Genomic DNA, 18,799 nt, shown 5'->3' on the forward strand with positions numbered 1-18,799 from the left:
CTGCAGTGTTCGCTGCACCGTACCAGTGCAGAGTGCGCAGTTGCGCACCCCCATTATTTCAGTGTTTTCAGTCAAATTTGCCTGTTAACTGCTCAGTGTCGAAAATTTCAGTAATGTCAGAAAAGTGCTTTTCTTTGTACATCTGAATGTTGTCTCAATGCAATAAAAAATTATTTTGAATTGATTTACTTGATTGAATCATTGAACTCATTGACAGTTGTAATTGATATCAAAGGTCAGACTACAACTTTAACCCTTCGGTGGGGCTTAAATGCTTTATCCAAATAAAAAAGTGTATGTTTGGTTTGTAGAATGAAGTTAAGTGGGGAATAACTATTACACACACAAAATAATCTACAAAAAGCTGCAATAAACGAAAAGAGTAACTGTTAATTTCATCCAATTTATTGAATTCATAGACTTTGAAACCAACTTGTACAAATTGCAAAACAACTTTTGGTAACACCTCAGGTTTTTACTTTTCTTTAATATTGTTTAATTATCTTCACTTTATGTACAGAAGAATAGGAACGGTATAGTTGTCAGACCATTTGTGTTTATATTTTGGTGGGCAGTGGTGGTATATTTGTGGTATACCAGTTGGATAGGTAATGTGTTTCAGTCCAACATTTCCCTAAAAGAAAAAGTACATTTTGTTTGCAAAACAAGAAGGAAAACCACTAGAGAAACTGCTGCATTTCACCAATTAAAACTGGACAAGCAGTGAAAGTGTTACATTTACATGATTATAGAAATTCAATCTTCTCTCCAGCCCTATAGGATCAGGGAATAAAGTGTACTAAAATACAAATTCTGTCTGTGCTTCATCAATACATTTACATTCACTTCATAGTTATCACTCAAAAATAGCATTTATTTTAAAACCAGATCTCCAACAGGTTATCAAGACATTAAAATATTTCCAGTTGATTTTTTTTTCCTTCTTGTGATTAAGAGTATCAGGCTGGTATTAACCACATTAACCCTGTTCTGGTGCCAACATTAGCCGAAGAATCTACAAGCTTACAAGCTTGCAGTTTGGATATTTTTGGAAAGGATACTAGTGTACTGTAGACTGTAGAGGACAGAAAGGAAGGTACCGTAGACCCCTGGGGGACCTCGGTTAACAACGTATAAAGGGTTTAAGTGGTTAAAATGGATGTTTGCAGAGCATCCCTCAGTAATCCAATGTTAGACTACCTTTATTTATGTGCCATATAAGTTATTTCCAGGGTGAGAAATTAACACCAGCCACTGGCCACCTTCTGTTGACATTTATTACCAAGTTTGCTTACTATTCAAAGTAGCCATCTTTTGGAGACACTACTGTTCTACTTGAAAATACAGTGGGCAGCAAGGTGCTCACAGGATCATGAATAAGTGTTGTAATGGGAGGTTATTGCAGGCGTAAAACAGGTCAATGTGGCCAGTGGACAAATCATTAGTTTTCCACCCTATGCGATACATAACTTTGTGGAGCATTAAGCCTGATTCATACTTCATCATATGACAGTGTATAAATTAAGCATTACAGTAAGACAAAACTGTGAAAAAGAGCAGGTTGACTAAAAGACTGATCAACAGTCAAATGAGAGCTTTCGACATTCCCAACTTTGACCTATAATGACAAACTACACAGTACAAATACACAGAGCATCATATGAGTAGAGACATTGAAATCATCACTAAGAACATAACGGCTATGTACAGGGGACCGTATGCTAAGATTACATTTGCTTAAGTTTATAAAAATTTACAACTTTAACTAATACACATTATGGGTGTTTGCAACATAGGATAGCATTAGACAAAAGCTTATTGCACGCTGCATATAATTTCAACGTAATCCCCTACCAAAATATATAAAATGTCCATTCAACAACTGAGCTACGTATTCAAAATAAAACAATGCAGTTATTTGCATTAGTCAGATTTGTTTTTGAGCAATCGATATAAATGTTAAAAGTAAATACAGAATTATTTGAGCATTTCCAGTGCAAATCCCTCATGGATTGTTGTTCCATGTTTCCTACCAGTGACAGTGTCCAGATCTATGCGACTAGTGAGGGATGGGGTCCAATGGATACTCATTTAAATTGCTTCAGTGAAGCTGCTTGGAGTATGTGTGTACTGAAAGTGTACTAATGTACACTGTAAAACAGGGTGTTGCTGAGGAAGAGCATACTTGCTTGGCAAACCTTCATTAAATTAAAAACAAACAAATACATTTTAAGTGACATTAAACCCAAAGCTAAGAGGATTCTTTACTCAGTCAATCAACATTCACACTAACTTCATTTAGTGGTGTTGTGGTTGGGTGCTGTGCATCTATCACTGGCAGATATTTTGTCAGAAAATGGAGGGTCTCATTTTAGAATCCAAACATAATCATTTTAGCGTCCAACATTTCTGTACAGATTATGTCCTCTATAATATGTCTGTTGTGTAAGAGAGTTATCAACCTGTAAGATTCAATAGCAAGTTTTATGCCATGTTGAAAGAGTAAATATCATATAGTATTTCAAATTGTTGATATCTTGAATTGGAATGAAACTGGAAAAATTAACCACAAATTAGGATAGCATGTACACAGAAAAGCTGGCATCAGTTGACCTGCTATTAGTTCAGTCAACTCTGTACCAAGCATAATAAAAAGATATTTCCTGGGATTACGGAAACACCGGTCATCATTAAAACCAAATTCTAGTTTTAATATAGGCAACATTTTGGTCTGACTGAAGGCATTCTCTGAGTCTAAGGCATTCATCAAAATTATGATAAACTTCAAAAAAAGCATCATCTTATTTTGGTTAAAGCATACTCTATGGAATACCATTATAGACCTGAGTTTTAAATGTCTGTGGAAAATGGTCTTAAATAGTTCTCTACTCTAAAAAGTATTCATAATTGAAAGCATAGTGACTTTACTTTTTAAAGTGTAGTCTTGTCATGCTATATACAAGTAAATGGCAAAAAGCGTTGTAATTATTTATCCTATGATTAAGGTAAACAGCAATTGATTGTAATAGCAGTTTTGTTGAATATAGGCTGAACTTTGCAGTCAGTGTCAAAGAAATTGCCTCACTGGCTAGAGCCATGGTGCCAATGCTGAGAAAGTTGCAGTTGACTTCACATGTCAATTTAATGACTTTGCCACATTACTTCATAATCTATATTTTTAGGGAAACAGAACTACCCTTTCCAAGGCCTTTGATGGCAAGATACAAAAGATCCTGGAAGCAGCAAAAGAAAAGCAAAACATAATTTAAAACCCAAATGTAAACATGAAATATCATACATCAAAACCTAGCTCTTCAATGAACACATGCATGAGACACATTCTGGACGTAAAGGAAAGCAAGATAGGATAGGATGGAATTCTAATACCCACCTACTTCATTCAAGTGACAGTCACAAAGGTCAACATGGGCAAATGTCTCAAAACTGCACTTAAACACAATAGACTCACATGGCCTACACTACAGTATTACACTCACATATACAGTGCATGCACATACGAAATACACTTATTCTACTATCCTTTTCATATTATTTAAGCTCTCATGTTCCACTTTAGTGATTTAAAAAAGTGAGGGTTGGAGAAAACATAAAACACCACAATAAAACAACCTCAATGGGAACCAGCAAAAAGTATGCCTTTTAAAAGTGCAATAAAATCATTAAATCTCTACGTGCTGTACAGTGCGCAGTTGGTATTGAATGGTTTAGGTGTGGTTGTGTCGGCATAGGGAGGTGAAGCATTCACAAATATCAGCTTTGTACAGTCCATGGTAGAGGAGATGACGGGATCAGAAGCCTGGACAGATGATGCCATTATCACCGTCAACTAGGAGACAACCTCTCGGCCCTCCGCAGGTTTCAGGTCAACACCTTCAATGCGCCAGGTCAGTATGACTGGCACTCAGGTCACGACTCATTCTCAGACGATTATTTCGTTCCTGGAATAATATAAATGAGCAAATATGAGCTTCAGAATTGTCAGTTCCGATGAATACTATAATGTAGATGAAAATAAACGCAATACGCAATTAAGATTCATATGCAGGTGCAAAAGGTCCATAAATGACAGCTACAGTATAATCACGTCCACAAGACAGGGACAGACCGTCAGACAGCAAATATAACATGACTACACCCTGTATTTAGTTATTGTATTCAGTCTCCTCTAAAGAACAAAAATGCCCAAACACTTCAAATGTTTCTTGGTTGTCCATAATGTATTTGTATTTCAAATCCCCCATTCAACAACACTTAAATATTACGGTGTTGATTAGTTCAAACAATGGAAAACATGTTAGTCTGTGAGTCACACTGAGTGATGTTATCACTTGTGTCATTAGTAAGGATTCAAATTGCTGCTTGCACAATCCTAACCACAAGGACAAAGGATACCGACTCCAAAGAAAGACAGAATGACAAAAGAAAGAAGTGAGAGGGGACATAGTACAGATGGTATAAGGCAGACTTGGGTCAAACAATGTTTAATACATTTCATTATTTTTTTAATTACTGCCTGTGAAAGGAGATCGGTGGGGTTTATCACTTGGAGTGCTGAGCAATTAAAATTAAAATACACTAAATTGATTTCTAGTTGTTTTTACTCTCCAGTATTATTTGGCAAGTTCACCCACCTGCCACCAACAAACTATAGTGGCAATGGTCGTTCTAGCTTCAAATTGCCTATATACTATATATACACATGTGTATAAATCCACAAGTATAAACACCTTCCTGATGAAGGCCAGTGAAAGCAACACGCCAATTGTTTCTGAACCATTAAACCCTATACTTTGTTGACCAGAGTCCAGCCTATCGACAAACTTACAACACATTGCACGATTTCAGGAAATGTTCGCCACAGAATAGGCTCTATTCATAACTGTATTCCTGGGTTTCCAGAAGATGGCATATTATTTCCCCCAATTCCCCATATCATGTTTGATTGGCTCGGCGACAGATTTGAAACAGAAGCACAAATTAAAGTGTCATAATATGCGTTTCTGGTCCAAATCTGCTGTCAAGCCAATCAAATAAGCCTATGACACACAGAACAGGAACCTAGGACTACAGTTATGCGCGGAGCCAGGGTTCATGTGGTTAATTAACGTCTAATATTTGACCCAGGTCTTGTAAAGATATTTCTGACAGTTGGGCTCCTTACTTGGTATTGGTCCCCTGCAGCCTTGTCCGCCATGTTTAGAACCCCCAGTGACCTGGCCCGCTTCATGCTGCACCCAGAACAGTCACATGCAAGATGTCAGTAAGGGCCAGGGGTGAGGGGGAAGGGGTCAGAGATGATGGTAGTCCAAGGTGAAAGGTCATATGAGGGTTCACAGCTCAGGTATAAAGAAGATGGCATGTGTTTATTTTTAGTTCAAGAGTGATAGAATGTGTGTTTGTTAATGTAAAACTGTAAATGAAACTCATTATATACTGTAGGTTATTTTTGACCGCCACCAGGGAGCACTGTTATCCATGTAGAATAGTTAAACATGCTTTAAAACTATTATCCTTATCCTGGCTGAATAGGAAACACTCACCCGTCCATTGTAAGTGGTACCCTTTAAGTATTCTAATAGTTCTAATATGGACCTAGGCATTGGAAAACAAACTCGTACCAGTATCTGAAAAGCACACAAAAATAATCCATCCCTACAAGTCATTTAATCATTCAGTTCAATGTTGTTAAAATAGTATTTATAGAAAAGGATCAAAATCTTCAGCTGAAGCAGAATGATCGACTTGTTTCAAAACAATATGCAATGAAGGAAAAATGTGCTGAATAGAAAATTAAAATATCTGACTTCAGTGGTAGACATTTGTTATTTTCTCTTCACTTTGATGAAAATCATCACACTGAAGACTGGCTCATTGGGATGGACATTTTTTGACAGTACAATTTAACACTTCGCGTTCCCTTGTGAATGATGATGATAGAATGACATCATCATTAGCATCTTAAAACAGCAACAGGGCGAGCAGCAGAGGAGAGGGTAATGAGTGAGCACACAGATGAGGCATGCAAGTGAACAGTTCACTTAAGAGTTTTATTCAGAAATAAAAGCTCCAACACGGCATAGAGTTTGAAATTAAAAAAAACAGCAGCCATGCAGACATTTTTTTCTCTCAAATAAAATTCACAAAGAAATAGAAAATAATAAAATTAAAAGTAAAAAATAAACCTTATTCCAAAATTTCAAAAGTGAAATAAATAGTCTAAAGCCATAAGAGTAATAAATAGGCTTCACTATTAGTGGTTAAAACCAAACAACAATAAAAAGTTCCACAGGCCAAAAAGCAGAAAGGCATTTCACAAGCAGACATTAGTAAAAAATAAAACTTCAACACATCACCAGCCATGGCATGTGTTTGTGAGTGAAGCTATAAGTATTTGAGTATAACTGAGGTTTTCCATTGCATCTGTACCATGGTACACAATTAGCACCCTTTGGTTTTCCATTGGAATACTGAACAGGTTTGGTGATCCTGCAGATTCATAATTTGCCAGCACATTATGAAACTGACCATGTCTCATACAGTATATGTTGAGAGGACCCCTTTGCACATCACACCTTTGATGACGCTTTCCCACTGCATGGTTCCGCCTCAACTTGACTCAACATTATTTTTATTTTGCATTAGGCAAAAAGTACCTGGTACTTTTTTGGAATCACCTCTGTCAAGGTTCCAAGCAGTCTGAGGAGGTACCAAAAGGTGATGTGAAAGCTATGCAGAGCAGAGAGAACGGTCAATAGCTTCTTTGTGTCATGACGTTGTACTCCCCGAAACTGCATGGAAGCTCCTGAATACTGTGAACTAACTTTTGAACTAGATGCAAATGTGAAATGAATCAATATTGAGCAACAGCATGGCCAATTTCCCACCTAAAATGTTATCAGACACTAACTGTACAGGGGAATTAATGTAACTGTACAATTTAACTGTACAGGTGAATTAGATAACGTTTCTAGACAGCATTGGCAGTTAACTTTAGCATTGTTTAGTACTCTCATCATACGCAGAGGGTTGGAAGTCCCTGTAAACCTAAACCAATCGACCAATCAATCTAGCTCCCCCTGTTGGTACTCTAAACATAAGGACATACAGACATAGGGATGGACATAGGGACTGTTCCTTGGAGTGGTTGCACCACTCAAAAAGCTACCCTCTGCAGTAGAAAAATAACTAGTCAAGTCGGTTCTATGCAATGGAAAATTGCCAAAATACACTGCTACCAATCCCCACTTTGAGCCATTCAAAATGGGGGACAAAAGAAAACCGTACCATGTTGTGCCAGTATGGGTACAGTTCGGTAGAATAATGCAATGGAAAACAGCCCATATACTGTATATGTGCCCGTTACAGATCCCTTGTTCATCTCATGTGCAAAACAGCTCCAGAATTACACCACATCACCACCAGCAAAGTAGAGCCATCCCTCTTTATGGGGGGGGTTAGTAGTACACCAACCACAGTGGGTAGGAGGAGAAGAAGAGGTACCCCTCACCCCCGCTTGGGCCTCCAGTGCATAGTACGAGTTCAGTCAGGTGTCTAGGGGGATAGTTACCCAGGGTTCTTAGGCTCATTGTCTCGTGAGGAACCTCCCTTCAGCTTGCGGACCAGCTTCTCACTACTGCGTCGGATGGAGGCGCGGAGTTTACTGAACGAACCACTCCTCTTCAGTGAGCCAGAGCCATCCTGATAGGGAGATGCCACAGGGTTATACAAACACACCGACACACACGTGAATACCGTATACGGTATATTGTAGGAACACGTACACAGATAATTTATATACTCACACAACACACATACCGGTACACAAGTATACACGATTATATACGCATGCACCCTCAAATCTACACAAATAATTTATATACTCACACAAACTCAAAAACAGTAAACATATATACTCAAACACTACACATGCTCAAATATACACAAACATAATACTCTCACACCCAAATACAAACAGACATTCTCAATCTCCATACACTGAATAACACACAAAGGAAGGTGGTGCGTTAAAATATTATTGCCATTTGGGTTCAAATTAATCAAAGATTGTTCAACAGCTTAGCATCATTTACACTTCAGATCAGATTAAATGCACCACCTTGCTTTTCATTGTAGTGCGCATGCGCGCAAAAGAAAACTAAAATGCAGATATACTGTACGTCATTTGCACATTAAACTACCGTGCATCAATATACTGTACAGTTCATATGAGGTTTTTGCATTTGTACAAAAGAACACAATTGCACCAATTGACGCCAAGGCTTAAAAATAATTAGTAATGATCAGAGATTCCATGTTGACTGGAGAGTTCCATCTCGTGGGAAAGAACAGTGGTCCTAATAAGACTAATTGTATGTGATCATTGTGATGTGATTAAAAACATTAACACATGTGATTCACAGAATAATTCTCATACTCCATCATGTCACTGGTTCTTAAAGAGAAAAGAGTTAACACTGTGGACTTTTAACGTGTAGATTTGTGTGTGCACGGCGTGCGCACACACACACACACACGCACCTAACATCTATAGAATGTTCTGACAGAAGGTTTAGCCATGGGTCTTTGCCATCCAAAATAGTTTAGAAATGTGGAACGCAGCAAGGTGGTGTTTACACCTGACGTCAATATTCATCTTCAATTCTGAGCTCAGGGCAGAAATTTAGAACTAGTTTGGGAAGTAAAAAAAGGCCATAAAACTATCCTGCTATTAAACTCATTGGTCCATATTCCAAGTAGTGTAAATGTCTTTCTTGGGTCATAATGCTATTTTATAAATATGTCATTGTCGAAGTCTGAGGAATAGGAGAAAAACGTGTGACAATGTCAATCAACATCAATCTACAGCTTAATTTATTCTTCACCATACCACTGTGTCACTCACTGAAAATAATATTTTCACATTTCTTTGACTTGAAAGTCTTTTCAGCGACTGACACATCCTATTATGAAGTATAAATTAGGCCCGACCTTGAAGACCATCTGCTCTTCTTTGACCACCACAACATGGTCAGTAGAGCCAGACTGATATACCACTTTGACCATTATTTGACTTTTCTTGACAACATCGATATCAGCAATTATGTGCCCTGTGTCCAAATTAAATCCCCATTTTGGGCATGTACTATCATGTAGGATGAACATTTTCACAGATTTTCCAAAATAGCTGCTCTACAGGCTCACGATGTGCGTTGAGCCTGTAGATAGGCTATTTCTGAACATTTCTGAATAGTCCTGACATCACTCCCACTACCCCTGGGTCAAAGTCTAGTTATTCTTTGATTGAGTCATGTAAGAACTGTGTTCCAAAAATAAACCAATCACCCCGGCGATTTTGTCAGGTATGAGACGTGTCGTTTATGATACAGAGTTAAATTTGATAACATCTGTGTTTGGAGAAAAACAGTCAGTCATATCCATAATGAGTCAAATCGCCGGGGTGATTTGATTATTTTTGGAACAGTTCAACTTCAAACATAATCTACTTGCCTATTGGAATTCCAATAGAAAATATAACTTTGTGACCCTAGGGATAGTTCCCTCTAAGCAGTGATGTCATACTTCAGTGCTCTATGGTAGTTAAATAAAAAAGATAGAAACTTTAATCAAATCAAATGATTTCCAAATTAATCTGAAAATCTAACTTTTTGACAACATATCAGTCAAAGCATGGGTAATCACCAATCAGTGGTCTAGGACTCTCTAAAATCAGCATTGAATCCAAAAGTGGGGAATCAGTCGGGCTCTAGCCTGAGCAAACGTGTTAGGTTTCTGGTCTAGAGGGGCGGGTCGCGGCTGAGATTTGCGCACGCCCTGATTGGATCTCATCGATCTGTCCGTCACCCCGGGCCCCTCCTCTCCCCCCTAGTGCAGCGCTACGTCACATCATTTGGAGCGACGCCCACCCGGAAGGGTTGACTCCCACTTTAAGACCAGAGCGGCCAATGCGTTCCTCCAGGCTTTCAATTTTTGCACCAACAAAAATGAAAGCCTGGTACCGAGGCTAGTCGGGCTCTAATGTTCAGAGAAGACATCGGGTAAGAACACAGAGAAAAAGAGAGGGAGCGACGCATAAAGAGGACAGAGGCTGACGTGTGGGTGAGCAAAGAGTTATGTTTTTATTAGAAGTTAAGAAAGACAAAACCGTTAGATGCACAGAAACACACACACACACACACACACACAGACACTGAGCCGATTAGTACGGAGCCATGAAGAGAGAAAGAGTATAAGCCATTAAGATTTCCAACAGATATGCACGGGGCAAGGCTTATCGCTCCGTATGACCTTCCCCGCATATTATGTCTATATACATTCATGTACAAGAGATGACCAGGCTCTGTAGGTGCCAATTTATTTTTATTCAGATCGTTAAAATATCAACACTAATAGAGATCCAAATAGACCGTTATTTCTTTCTTATTTCTTTGTCAAGGTTAAAACTGTAGGGTCAGATCATTGATAATTGATGTTTGAGGAATGTAAATGAGAGGCCAATGTTTGCCATTGTTTAAATTTAAGCAAAGCTAAATATTTGTCCCTAAATTCAGCCCACACCGTTTAGGAAAAGTCTGTTTATGAAAAATTGCAACAGCTCTTAAGAAATTGCAACTGTTTTTCTTACGGTCCTAATTGCACCCACTGGCAAATAATTGGCTGAAACGTTTTCTGCGTTGCAACTTAATCTGACAACATAGTCAAAACAATCCCAAACCATGGGCACTGTAGTAAGATACAGCCTAGCTACACAGTGGAAATTCATTCAAGCTAGGTTTGGAATTTGTGACGCATAGAGTCTGTCATCATGGGTGTGCCCACTCGAGCATGACATAACATCGCCGTTGACATTATTTTTTTTGTATTTATTCATGACATAATTTGCAAAAAGTTGACATGGAGTTGCATTAGTTCCTAGACAAAGACAACACAACTGTGCTCATCATGCAGACGAGTAAGTGTATATGTACAGAAGGTTCCACACCTGCCCCCTCCTATGAGTCACCAATACCTTGCAATTGTTGTAAATATGTTTTAAACTCTACAGTATCGACTAAACAGAGAGATGGATTCCACCCCAGAATGTAGAGAGAAAGAGACAAAGCCATAATGTGAGGAAGCGTGTATAAGGATAGTGTAGGAGAGGAAAATGTAACGTCTGATTTATACTTGGTTGCACATCGTGTCTCGCACTGAAAATAGCTGATCTACAAGCTCACAGCATGTCGCCCTGCACCGTGCAATTAAGTATAAATCAGGCATAAGAAAACATCAAGCTTTGTTTTGAGAGTTTGAGACACACACACACAAGCCACTTTCCCCTGGTCCCAATACCACCTATAAGAGGGCAGAGTATCATAGCATACATAGCACAGTGTTGAAACAAACAAGAGGGAGACCGAAAGGGAGGACATGTTGAAAGCAAATAATTCAAGGACAAAGATGGAAAAGTCTGGATTCAGGGCATATAAACCACCCCCCCCCCCACACACACACACACACACACAAACACACACACACACACACACACCTCTAATTCCACAAATACACACAAAGAATACAGTGCTTAGAAACACTGGGAGCGAAGTAACAACAGGTATTATATTTGGTTGACACACAGACAGGTCCTAATCTCTTTCTCTCTGAGCCTCCACCCCCATTTACAGAGAGTAGATTGGTGGTAGCTATAGTGGTAATAACCATAGTTGTAGTAGTAGTAGTAGTAGTAGTAGTAGAAGCAGTGGTTGCAGTAGTATGAGGCCTTGGTTAAGGAAGGTTGAACCCAATGTTGCCTGACGTAGAATCCCATCAGTATGAGGAGAGAGAGAGAGAGAGAGAGAGAGAGAGAGAGAGGAAGAGAGAGAGAGAGAGAGAGATGGGGAGAGCACTGGAGGACAGGGCAAGGCGGCCAGGTGAGTTGTCCATCATGCAGCAGACTAGTTTTTATTTAGAACCACAAAAAGGCATCTGGAGTTATGCCTGCTGGTCAGACAGACAGGGAGAGAACAAAGGGAGGGAGAAAGAAAGAAAGAAAGAAAGAAAGAAAGAAAGAAAGAAAGAAAGAAAGACAAACAGTTCAAAACAAAGACAGAAAATGACAGCCAAACAGCGGAGAAGGTGAAAGGGACAATTGAGGAAGGAGGAAAGGAGAAAGTTACAACAAAGTGGTGCAAAGGGAAGAGGGGAAGACAAGAAGAAAAGAGAAGTATGGTCAAAAGGCATTCAGGTGAACAGCAGTGAAGCCAATCTTTCCTGTTTCAGATACAGTGTCTCTCCAACATCACAAACAGCTACAGCATCAATAACACCACAATGGAATGAAGAGAAAGGGGGCTCAGGGGGGTGACGTCAATGCAAGCACAGGCTGGGACGACGTGAAAAGAAAAGAAAATCAGCAACTGAACCTAGCACCCTAATCTGGAGCAAACGTTCAGCAAAGGTAGCAGATCTACATTAAAGCTCACAACCCATCACACTGTGACATGTTGTGAGCTTCTAGATATATGTGTTATATAATGTTAGATAATCTTTCATCTCAAAGCACAAATGTTTTTTTAAGGTTTGAGATCAAAGTCTACATTTAGGCCAAATTGGGACAATGTTTATTTTTATTTTTTATCCCACGATTTTGTAACCCATTTTTCACCCCTGTGTCAATCATCTAATGTGATCCTGGGCTCTACACACCCTCCACCAACCTAGTCCCCATATATGGGGGACAAGGGGAGAGCAACGGACTTGAACTCATGCTTCCTTCATGCCCGGGTGTCCAAGTTGCTCCTTTACACCTGACAGGGGGGAGTTTCCCTGGTTGGACGTAGCGCGTGGAAGGAACACGTTATTCCAACCAGTTCCTTTCCACTTCATCAGGCAAATTGGGACAATGTTTTTAGAGACTGAATCTAGAAAGCTTTATCTGTCCCCCTCTTCTGGCCACAAAGCCTTTTTCTGTGCCGATATAATGAAGGGAAGAGACAGCGTAATTGGATTCGAAAATCGTGGGATAAAAATGATAAAGAATCTTTTTTTAATAAAAATGCATGTGGATGTTGTCCACATCTGTCTAGTTCTATGCCGTTTAGTGGTATCTGTATATTTATTGTATCATGTATTCTATTCTAAAATTAAATGTTTCCAACAGTCTGCAAAAATCAACTAAACAATGGACTCATGACTACACTTCACCACTAGGGGGCGTTTCTGGACAGGAGAAGGCCTCTGTTGGAGAGACACTGTCTGTCTCTAAAGAACCATTGTTAGCACCAATACATCAACAACACGAAGCATGCGCACGCACACAGGAGTCAAGGGAGGATGCAGATAGTGACGGCTGGCTGCTGACAAGAAGCTGCAGTACAAAAACATGCAAAGCAAAAGCTTGATTTATGCTTTGTTATGCTCCAGTGTTGTGCGCCGGAAACAGAATGACAATTTTCAGCGCATGACACTGGCACGCAAATAACTATAAAATCAGGCTAAAGGCAAGTGTAGAGCAGCACAACATTGAGTCACTCATGTACATCAATCATGTGCCTCTCTGACAGCAACAACTGCATACAGGTCACACACATGGCAACAGTCACATTTTGCACACACAACATAACACATGGAAAAGGAGAGGCATAAACTTATGGTGTGTTCACACGGGCAGATGCAAAGATACTGTCTACCATTCATTGTCAATGGAAGCCAGCGACACGAAGATGCAAAAATGCATCCAATGTTTGTACAAAAACGTTGAGCTGGTTTCAACTTCAGATACAAAGCTACAAATAATATGCTGTGTAGCTTTGCGTCGTTTGCATCTGCCAGTGTGAACGCAGCGATACAGTTGAATGGACACAAATCACACAGGAATGAATGTGTCTCAGGGAGACACTGAAGGGGTACAGTACAGAGCCCATGTTGAGTCACAGAGAGGTTAGAGGACTGATGAGTCATAGCGGAGGAGTTGAGCATAATTTATACTTGAATTAATATCATTTAAAATGGATGCGCAGATTTTGTTTGCGACACACGTCTTTCTGCTATAAATCAGTTATTTTTCTTGAGGATGTATACATTTGCTGTTGTTAATCTACTGGTAGGATGGAGTGGCTGCAGGCAGAGGAGTGTGTTCCTGCATAAATCTTCTTGTTTTAGTGTGTGTAGGCGTCTGTGTGTGCGGCCGCTCTGCCACAGGAGCACTAGGACAGGCAGCCTCACAGGGAGGAGATGCCGATTGGTTGACCGGCGACTGCTATGGCTACTGTTGCTACGGGAGCAGGCCAGGTACTGAATGGAAGCAGCCGTATGGGAAAAAAACTAAGTGAGCAGCCTACAGAGACCTACATCTACACGTTCTGTTAGTGAGCAGCCTACAGAGACCTACATCTACACGTTCTGTTAGTGAACAGCCTACAGAGACCTACATCTACACGTTCTGTTAGTGAGCAGCCTTCAGAGACCTACATCTACACGTTCTGTTAGTGAGCAGCCTACAGAGACCTACATCTACACATTGTTAGTGAACAGCCTACAGAGACCTACATCTACACGTTCTGTTAGTGAGCAGCCTACAGAGACCTACATCTACACGTTCTGTTAGTGAGCAGCCTACAGAGACCTACATCTACACGTTCCGTTAGTGAGCAGCCTACAGAGACCTACATCTACACGTTGTTAGTGAACAGCCTACAGAGCCAAGTGAAGGCTTGCAGCTCTGCACGTTTGATGTTCATCAATGTCAACGTAAAGCGTCAATCAGACTACGATTAGAAGTATGACATGCGGCATTAAATACATGCAAGCGTAGGAAGATATGAGAATTATGACAGTCAATCAACATCTGTGATCATTTAACAGGTCAATAGCAGTAATTCAGTCAGCCAGTTGACTCGCTAGAATATAACGTTTGGTATCCTCCATGACAGAACTGCTGTATGAACATTTAATCAGCACATATTTAAGGCTCGAGCTAACGAAATAATTTGTAATCCATCGTATACCAGTTGCGTGGGAAAAAAAGCCCATCTGCAAACTCGCAAGGTGTTATGAGCTTGTACATTGGCATTTTTTGCCTTGTGACACCGCAATGCGTGTGGTTAAATAGCAACCCACTCTCATATCTTGCATACTCTTACACAAACTGTGGACTGCTCCCTCAGTGGATGTGATAGTTACAGTTATACGACTATATCACTAACGTGTGTATCCTTTTTTCCCCTCAAGTGCTGTGTAGAGCTGAATTGAAGTAACGGTATGTGATATGAGGAGGGCTGTGTACTGTACTCACCCCGTTCCACTCCACGCTCATACTCACTTCCTCCCCTCCGTCTGGGCCGCTCTCGTACTTCACCGTGTCGGAGAGAGTCAGGCTCTCGCGGCTGCGCTGCTTTTCGCGCGCCTCCGGCTCGCTCAGGACCTCCGCCACGCGCTGCTTGTGCACGTTGTCCAGTCCCTGCGTGGCGTCATCGTTCACGGCGGGCGGTGCAGCAGGGCATCACACACGTGCAGATACAGGGACATGCACAGACACAGACACACACAGTATACAACGGACAGGAATAAGCACCAGTTCTGTTCAATACAAGAAAGCAGGCCATCGGCCTGCTGCTTGTGCACTGTGCCCAGATCCTAACACACACAAATACACGTCGCATACACACACACATAGACAGACAATGTACAGTAGATCGCAATGAGTACCAATTAAAGTAACCTGAAAATTTAAATAAGATAAACCTTTATTAAATTCACTGTACATTTCAATGTACAGTGAATGTATGAATAGATATGCATCTAGTCATACTATTCGACTAGTAATTAGTAATACATGTTTCCACTGCGAGCAAAAAAAATGCAAAACCAAACTGACGATACACACAGAAACACACACACACACACACAGACACACACACCCTTGACTGTAAGGGACAGACATATGTGGCTCTGAGAGGAGGTCGTAGTAGATAATATACTAAATATAAAACCCAATCGATCCTTAAGGCATAGTAGTGGTCCATAATAATATTCACTAGCATTCCACTTCTGAGAGTAACAGTCTGGAAAGCAGGACCAGTCAGTACTGGTTTAATTAAACCTGGAACAGTGGCGCACGCACGCACAGTTTCCTATGACCCTGGCTGAAGAATCAATTATTCAGGAAGGGAAAAATACAGCCAAGGGGCTGGACAGACGACTGTAAGACTGAATTAAAGCGTAGCAGTCTGAGAATCTCATTTTCACTTAATGTACCTGGCTGGAATGATACAGAGACCTGGAGACTCAATACTACATCAAAATGAGGTTAATATAATATTATAAGAACCCCACAAGGCCACAACGATTATCAGCTTGTGTTCCAGTTCCAATTGTGTCTGGTGACTCTGGTCTGCTCAGTTCCTCTCCCGATTGGATAAAATTGGTATCCCGACCTGACAATGTATATTCTATTTACTAAAGGGCTAGCTAGAGAGACAGGGAGACCATGTTACTGAACCAAACCCCTATAGCAACGAGTGCTATGGGAATATAGAGCTATTTAACACTTATGTAAACAAATAAATATAAATTAAAGCACCTTTAAGCAGACTAATTAAAATGATGGGTAAACAGCAGTTACAGTTAGGTGGTACATTGCAAACCACTATCATCTCACTCATCTGACAAATTCATTCAAATGACATTCTCCATTAGTCATATACAGGTGCACAGTGAAAACAACCCTCTCTGTCCATCCCTTTCACTTCAACATGAACAAGCAGGCAACATTCACCACCAAACCCCGACTAGGAATCCTGTGGTAAGACCAGTCGGTCTGCCCAGTGACCACACCTGTTTTCTGGAACGCATGGCAGCTTCCTCAAGTGTCTCCGCCGCTTCAAACTTGCCCTGCCGCCTATAGAGGGCGCCAAGGTTCTTCAGGGTGGTGGTTACGGTGGGGCTGGAACAGCAGAGGACAAGTAAAGTCAATATAATGCAGGAATGGTCAAATCCTAACTCTGAGAGTGTACAGATGGAACCTTACCTCTCCATTTGGTTCCATTTGTACAATCTGAGTAAAATGAGTTAAATGAACACTGAGGATTACATACTGCGTAGGATAATTAATGATCAGAAAAGGAGACCTGTCAATTACAGCAATAACAGTGGCGTCCATGTTTTCAATCAAACCGAACATCAGATGTTTTCAATACATGTCGTGTGTTGTACAGATGGGTTGGTTGGATGAATGAACTAATGCCTGAACACATTCAGTCATTTATGGATATTAGCTGACTGGCAAGCCCTGTACTGAAATATACAACAGAGCAGCACTATCTAGATAGTGCTGTACCCCACCATGACCAGGGGTGCTGGAAGTTAATATTATAATATTAAATGAGAACATAAAACAGGAGGACATTAAGGACATTCTATTACTGTATAACAAGTAGCCATCTTTAAAAAATGAAATACAGTCCTAAACAAAATAGGAGTGGTGAAATTAACAAAATGTCACCAGTGATTTGCAGCCAGGCCTGAGGAGAGATATTGTAATACATACCAAACGACATGAGAGAAGGAATAATCAATCATACTAGATTAAATTAGTTTATTGCTTACTGCCACACTAGCAGAACCGGTGAATTGCTTTGAAATTGGCTTGAGGATATCTTAAACGAGATCAAATAATAACACCAAAAAAAGCACACGCTGTAATGGAATGAAGATGTAATAAATATTGTGTTATTAGATGAAAACGCTCACCTGTCTACTTTACAGGCCTTGTACCAGCCTCCATACTCTCCAAAAGGTGACCCATCCTTCTGTTTTCCCTGTTAGACAAGGAGCATCATTACAAACATGACTAATTCCCCCTTTTTTCTCATTCCCATTTCTTGTCAATCTTTCAACACTTTTGAAATTCTGCTGCGTTGTATCTAATGACTAATGAGTTGAGAGAGAGACCAACCAAGTCAAATGGCCTTGTTTCGTGCAAATGCAAAAGACCAATAAAGACCTTCTGATTGTGGTAAGAAATGAACACCACCAAATTCTCCACTTAAATCCAGCCGAGGACCATGGACCCAGTTTATGCAATGACTCACAAGGCACAAGGAGTACAAGGAGAAGTTTAATACCATCAAAGATGACATGAAAGGGCATTTAGTTGAGGGATTATAGCCGGGTCATGATTCCCTATCCACAAGTCAAACTAACCCCATAAGCCTTTTAAAAACTGTGACCGTGAACTGACTGCTAGCCGGGAGAGACGGGTACTTGACTCGCTGCACCAGCAGCACTGAGATGCTGATAATAAGAGCAGAGATCTGCTAATCTAAGGCTTTAGAGAAGTCTAACACTGCTTTATATCAGTCGATATGGTGACTGCTGAGAATAATATACACTTAATTTTCTCAGGATTACGACCGTGACCAGAATGACACTGGGTCTGGGATATTAAGTTGGCAGGTTTTTTTTGGAGGATCGTAGCAGCCAAATGTTTGGATGGATCAATTGAACCGACTCAGTTTTGTGAAGTGTTATGCAAATAATGTTATGAAATCATCACTTCTGCGAAGGTAGTCCAAGCTGAGCAAAGCACCCAATTCCAGTCTCTGTACCCACCCTCCTGCTCCACTATAATGTATTTCAATGGGCATTCGTGTGTAATGTGCATTCACCTTGCTCTGCTCCTCTCTCTCTTCAGCATGCATCCAGATTGGTTTGTTCTCATCTGAAAGAGAGAGTTGGTTTTCACACATGAACATGCACAGGCCAAATTGATAGTGAAAGACTG

At 40.3% G+C, this 18,799-nt stretch overlaps 1 protein-coding gene across 4 annotated transcripts in view; it reads right to left on the reverse strand.

The window, feature by feature from the left end:
- Positions 1–389: 389 nt before the first annotated feature.
- Positions 390–18,799, reverse strand: part of klc1a (kinesin light chain 1a) — a 46,923-nt gene continuing 28,513 nt past the window's right edge. Inside the window, exons 10-16 of one of the 4 annotated variants that reach the window (XM_083791274.1) lie at positions 18,684–18,736; positions 17,767–17,825; positions 16,852–16,960; positions 15,311–15,475; positions 7,589–7,719; positions 5,183–5,249; positions 390–3,959 (exon numbers count right to left, since the gene is read on the reverse strand). In XM_083791274.1, coding sequence (XP_083647400.1) covers positions 3,894–3,959; positions 5,183–5,249; positions 7,589–7,719; positions 15,311–15,475; positions 16,852–16,960; positions 17,767–17,825; positions 18,684–18,736 — 650 coding nt within the window. In that variant the 3' untranslated portion in view covers positions 390–3,893. Of the gene's footprint in view, positions 3,960–5,182; positions 5,250–7,588; positions 7,720–15,310; positions 15,476–16,851; positions 16,961–17,766; positions 17,835–18,683; positions 18,737–18,799 lie in introns of all 4 variants that reach the window. The other 3 variants (XM_083791275.1, XM_083791273.1, XM_083791276.1) reach the window with 3 other exon arrangements.

Source organism: Protomyctophum parallelum (assembly GCF_964188405.1).
Source record: "Protomyctophum parallelum genome assembly, chromosome: 20".
Taxonomy (NCBI): Eukaryota; Metazoa; Chordata; class Actinopteri; order Myctophiformes; family Myctophidae; genus Protomyctophum; species Protomyctophum parallelum.